The 6,000-nt window shown below is 42.3% G+C and overlaps 1 protein-coding gene across 1 annotated transcript in view; it reads left to right on the top strand.

Moving 5' to 3' along the window:
- Nucleotides 1-548: 548 nt before the first annotated feature.
- MAATS1 (MYCBP associated and testis expressed 1) overlaps nucleotides 549-6,000 on the top strand; it is a 30,083-nt gene continuing 24,631 nt past the window's right edge. Inside the window, exons 1-3 of the mRNA XM_032204433.1 lie at nucleotides 549-586; nucleotides 1,071-1,141; nucleotides 3,155-3,312. Of these exons, the coding sequence (XP_032060324.1) occupies nucleotides 553-586; nucleotides 1,071-1,141; nucleotides 3,155-3,312 (263 nt within the window). The 5' untranslated portion in view covers nucleotides 549-552. The remainder of the gene's footprint in view (nucleotides 587-1,070; nucleotides 1,142-3,154; nucleotides 3,313-6,000) is intronic.

The raw sequence follows: 6,000 nt of genomic DNA, 5'->3' as shown, positions 1-6,000 counted from the left end.
AAGGACTTGTGCTGGTGGTGAAGGAGTTGTGGTGATGAAGGAGTTGTGATGGTGAAGAACTCGTGATGACAGTGAAGGACTTGTGGTGATGAAAGTCTTGTGGTGTCAGTGAAGGAGTTGTGGTGATAAAAGACTTGTGATGGTGGTAAAGGACTTGTGGTAGAAGTGAAGAATTCATGGTGGCGGCGAAGGACTTGTGCTGGTGTGAAGGAATTGTAGTGGTGAAGGACTTGTGATGAAAGACTTGTGGTGGTGGTGAAGGCTTGTCGTGGTGAAGGATTCGTGGTGGTGGTGAAGGACTTGTGCTGGTGAAGGAGTTGTGGTGATGAAGGAGTTGTGATGGTGAAGGACATGTGGTGGCAAAGGACTCATGGTGATGGTGAAGGACTTGTGGTGGCAGTGTAGGACTGGTGTCAGTGCCGGCACTGAAGGTCACCCAACACTCTCCCCCCCGAGCCAGCGTCACTCCGCCATGGGCACGTCCCGGCGGCCAGACCCGCCCCGCCGCTGCCGGTCGCCACAGTAACCGCTGCCGGCGCCGTGCTCTCCCAAATGGCGTCCGGCCGGCCCTTCGACTGCCTCTACGGTACCGGCACCGCGCCGGGGGTGGCGGAGCCCCTGGGCTGCGAGGCGGGGACCGGGGCCGTGGGCTCCCGGCCCCGGCCCCGGGGGGAGCTGCGGAGCTGCCGGGGCTGGCTGCAGGCTGTGGGCGGGGAGGGCTGGAGGGGAGCCGGGTCTTCCTCCCCATCCCGCCGTGCTCGGTGGCATGAGGGCTTCCGAGGGCTCACCGCTGTCCAGTCCTTTATTTCTGTTTCTGCAGCAGAGCTTGCAAAGAAAGTGTTATTTGCAGATTTGTCTTCTTGCATGCACACCTAGTTGTATGTCAGCGCTGAGGCTCCTCTGTGTGATAGCAGAATTGAGTTACTATGGAGTCATGTTTCACTTTTTCTTTCCTAGCTTGGTTTATAATCTCTTATGGACAGACATAAAGAGGGAACTAGAGCCTGAGCAGCGCCTCATGCTGGTTCCTCCCGTATGTGACCGGTTCCATTTGTTTTCTTGTCTTTCAGACCCTCTGTACACGCTGTCGAGTGAGAAGGACCATTCAAAGGCAAATATCCAACTTATCGGTGATAAATTGGTAGGTGTTGGCCAAAGATAGCTCACAGATACACTTCATTTTTCTGGTGTATGCACACACATGGATAGAAATTTGCTTACTGTCTCAGGTCTAAGCTACTCCACTAAACAGCAAAATACAAAGCAAAGGAAGCAGTGTTACCAAATACAAGACAATACGGGAAGCAACTGCAAGCACAGCTATTAAAATGTGTTATTGCACGGTGTCCTCTCACTTACCTCTGGATATACTTACACTGCAGCACAAGGTAGCATACTTAAACAGCTTAAAACCACCTAGGTACCATCGACTACACAGCCTGTAAAAGGTTACAAACCCATCCTAATACTTCATACGAGATTGGAACAGTTTCACTTCCTAGCTAAGCTGTTAGCTAGTTAGCCCATGCTTAGCTCCCTGTTGGCTTTGTCCCTCTCCTACCTGTATTCAGCCTTGCTAGTTTAAAACCAGCTAGGGCATGTCCCTAGGGAGCTACAGTCACACCTTTAGACAGTGATTGATGTCTGGACAGGCTGCATATAGGTAGGATGCCAAAGAAAAACAGACTTGCTACAACTGCACAATGAATTGGATTTTAAACAAAGAGTCTTGCTGAAACTACACACTTGACTGAGCCTGCAAGGCAGATATTCTGAAGTCTGAAAGTCTGTTCTGTACAGCAATGAGACATTCCCTAGAAAGCATTCCAACAATGGGATCAAAAAACTTTTTTTTTTTGGAGAATGTTTCTGGATGTCTCTTACATAGTTATCTCCGGCTCTTTTATATGTAAATACATATCTAAATGAAAGAAATGCCTATTTGTCTGCACCTCTGTGCTGAGACACACACAAGGAGCTGGAAACTGTCATCATAAAGATGCCTGTAGCGGTATGGCTGTTCTAACAGTTCAGGCCAGACAAAATAAGCAGACATACTGGCACTGAGGTTGTGGATGTCACCCATGTAATGTTGCAGAGGGGCATGGTGACGTACTTCAATTTGTACAGAACATGTTTTAAGCATATGAATCAACAACTGCATAATCTGCAATACAAAACAATATGACTTTGAATTCTTGGTCTATAGCATCACAAAATGAGGCGGACAGAGGATGAAATAATACTAATTTAGAAGCTCTTCCAAAATCTTAGAAGTTTAATTCCCTTTCAAAAGAAGTATAATGAAAGTGCAGTCTCACGCACAGCGAGCAGTTACTCATAGTAGTTTGCCTAGTCTTCATAATCTGACACTCTAACTCCGATGAGTTACTGTGCTTGAAATGTCACTATAATCCTGTATGCATTTGAGTTAGCACCCCCTGAAATGAAAGAGTCAATGCACAATTCAAAACTGATTTCAGGCTTTACGGAAACTCAAGCCAGTATAGCTACATCACTTACAGCAGAGACACAATTCCAACGATTTATGGGCAACCATAAATTTTGAGATTTAAGGCATGTCTGTCCAGGGAAATCAGTGCTCCAGAAGGAAGGGTGTGGATTTTTAATGTGATCATTTTTGTGCGCTAACACCCATTGAGATATTTTTAGCACATGCTAAAATTGTTATAGTATAAAATAAAGTAACTTTACTCTGTAAGTGGAATATGTTACTTCACTTCTAGAGCACATGAAACGGGAGGGAGTTACGTGGGATAATGTGTTAGAAGTTCACATTACTGCATACTCACTGTTAATGCACACTAACTTCTTTATGTAATGAACTGTTAGACCCTTAGATATTAAGTATAAGTTTAGACGCTGGAAAACAGCCACAAGACATATCTGTGCATCTGCTGCTAGTCTGGTATGCTCCACATCTTGAGAAGTACCATCTAACCAGCTGACATCATTAGCATATGTATGCCTTCTTCTTTCCTCATCCCAAATGTCCTGTAAATAACACCAGGCTTTTCTATGGGCTGCTCACATACATATACTTACCAGCATCAGCTGAAAGTCTGATCTCTTTGATGCTATTTGAAATCACTAAATCACTGATTCTCCTTCTTTGTGTCCACACAAACGCTAGGTAAAGGTACCAATTTTCACAAGCATGTTTAGTAGCTTGATCCATTTCCCGGGCTACAGTCTGTGCTTGGACAGCAAAGATCCAGTGCCTCCATTGATTGACCGAAGATGGAGAGGGAGGGCTCAGCAGCGCCTGGAGGCTCTTCAGCAGCTTGCTTTGTAAGTGTTCCATGGTTGGGTAATTTAACACAAACATGCAAACAAAAACAACAAAAACCCTTACACACTGAAGTGGAGATGACTGCAATTTGCTCCTACTTATATTTCCCTTGAAATTAAGAGATTGCAGCTGTTGTGGAGTATGGTTGCCCATCTGTTTCTTATAGGGTGGATGTTGCACATTCCTTCATCCTTGTGCTATCTGCTCTGCAACGGGTTGCCGGTAAAGTGGAGAGAGTTATTTCAATCTCTTAGAGATCAGACAAGTTACAAAGACTTCAGTGGCTCATGTGCGCTACTTCAGTGGTAGCTGTTTCCTTGTAGTCTCATGAAGTTGCAGCTGGTTAGATTGCTTTTGCTGCACATTTAAGAGAGCATAGGGCTTGAACCAGGGCACCACAGTTTTAGTTCAGGGGCTTCTTAGATGAACTTTCTCCTGGCATTGCAATTTGCATTTCTGATTCAGCAAATATTTAAGCAACCATTTATGTGTTTTGCCACACCATGCATCTTTAGGATTCCTCTTAGAGCTGTATTCAAGACTGCAGGCACCAGCCTAACTAGTTGTTTTCAGATTTTTTTTTCTTTCCTAGCTAACTTTAGACCATGGACTTTTCATAGAAGTTCTCTGATATCGTTGTGAACTGAGTTATACCATTTGCCAGACAATAATCAAGGATGTTTGAGTGATAACTAAATATTTCACGTGTTTCTGTTCAGTTTCAAAAGCATACTCCTTTCATTTCTACAATAAATTAATAACTGTGGAAAGTTTTTTTTTCTTAATTTCAACAGTTCAAGCTGTCCCTATGCACATGCAAAACTCAGTGGCTTCTTCCATTTTGCCTGTTATTCTGTAACAGGAACTTAACTGACACCTTAGCTGCTTTAAAATTACTTTATATTTCAGCAACATGTATTTGCAAAGTATCTTGCAATTAACAAAAGATGGGAAATACATCCCCTCTCTTTCAACCTGCACTGATTGACAGTGTTGCTGATACAGAAGATAGAATATTTTCCAGCTGTCTTTGCAGTATTTGTATTGCTTCTGCAAGGTTATCAGGAGTAAATGCTCGTTTATTTCAGCAAAGTCAGCAAATACAAGTCAAGGACATGGAAGAGGCAGGATCTGAGGCAGGATCTGTGGAATAAAAGGGGCTGTTTCACCGGGTTCCCATTGTGCCTATAACTATATCATAATAGGGTGAACTGCTTATGCTAATAAAGTTAGATCATAAAAATAAGTGCCCACCTGTGCTGAGTGAAACAAATCCATCTGGACGAAGCAACACTGATACACAGAGACCGCTAGTGGAACAAGCCATCGGCTCAGTTAACTCATTTGAATTACAAACATGACTTTACAGTAATAGGTTAATTAGTGCTGAGCAAGTATCTCATGTTACTGCACTGCATCCCAAGCCCTTCCCCTCTCTTTTGTTACATGTTATGACGGAAAGTGCTAGGAAGAGATGACTTTAAGCTTACCTTGGCAGTAAACTGTCTGTCACATGAGGTTAAGGCTTATCTCTCTTCAGGCTTTGCTGGAGTTGGTAACCATACAGTTGGCTCCCCAAGTTCCACATCACAGCTCACAGGGCTCACACGAGGTCTTTGAAGGCAGCTGATCTCAGTATGTGGTCCTCTGTTTTCATCCCAGCTGTTGAGCAACATTATGTGTTATTAACTTTATCTCTGTAAATATGCCTCTGTATTTAAAATTGGGCGACAGTAGCAAACTGCAGTACACAGAATCCCATACATTTAAAGTCAGGATTCTTATAAGTCGCCAAGAATGGTCTTAGGAAAACATGACCTTCAGGACTGGCCTTATATGCAACTTAAGGGAAGGATTTACCTTAATAGCATGACATGGACTTTTCTTTAAATAAGTTTTTGTTAGTTTTAACAAGCCTGGAGGTTGAGAAGAGTAAGATTGTAGTATGAAGTAGTTGTGAAATCAAATAGCAGTCCTGATGCATAGCTTTCAAAGGACTGAGTTCTACCCATTCTCTTACTGATTGCCTCAGTAGACCTCATGGTTATCCAAAGGTTTGCAACAAAGAAATCCAAAATGTTATAGTGAAAAAATTAAACAGTCTACATACTTCATGGGGAAAGATGGGGAAAAAATGAAGACTATTCTTGGAAAAGATGCACTAGTCTCAGCATATTTTTTCTCCTGTATTGGATAATTGAAATTGAAATAGTTGATTTTAAATTTTTTCACCTTTGCTCAAAATCTTTTTAGCTACTCTTTGAAAGGTAGCAAATGGTGGTCTTTCACTTTGTTCACTATACTGCTTTCTGCATATTTTCTGTTATGGAAAGTTTTTCACTCTTATGGGAATGAACTTGCCCCCCACAGTTCCCAGTAAATGTTGTTTACTTTACAAGATCAAACATTTACAAGTGGACAGTCCTTGTCATGCCAAGCACATAAGGAAATTTTATTAAAGATAGACAATGACAATTTTTGCCCATGCACTGGAAGGAACGAATAAAGTATAAAAATGTATTTCTATTTCTATACCAAGGATGAAAAAAGACAAATATAATTGCTTGCATAGGCATGGGGATTTTGCAGAATTGTAATGTGTATGTTTTGATTGTGCAACCAGAGAAGTAGAGATAAAAAATAAGTAATGAAGCATAAGGAAAAAAAAAAAAAACACACAAAAATTA

The sequence above is a fragment of the Aythya fuligula genome, chromosome 1 (assembly GCF_009819795.1).
Source record: "Aythya fuligula isolate bAytFul2 chromosome 1, bAytFul2.pri, whole genome shotgun sequence".
Taxonomy (NCBI): Eukaryota; Metazoa; Chordata; class Aves; order Anseriformes; family Anatidae; genus Aythya; species Aythya fuligula.
The sequence above is the reverse complement of the archived record's forward strand: the minus strand, read 5'-3'. Positions and strand labels throughout refer to the sequence as shown.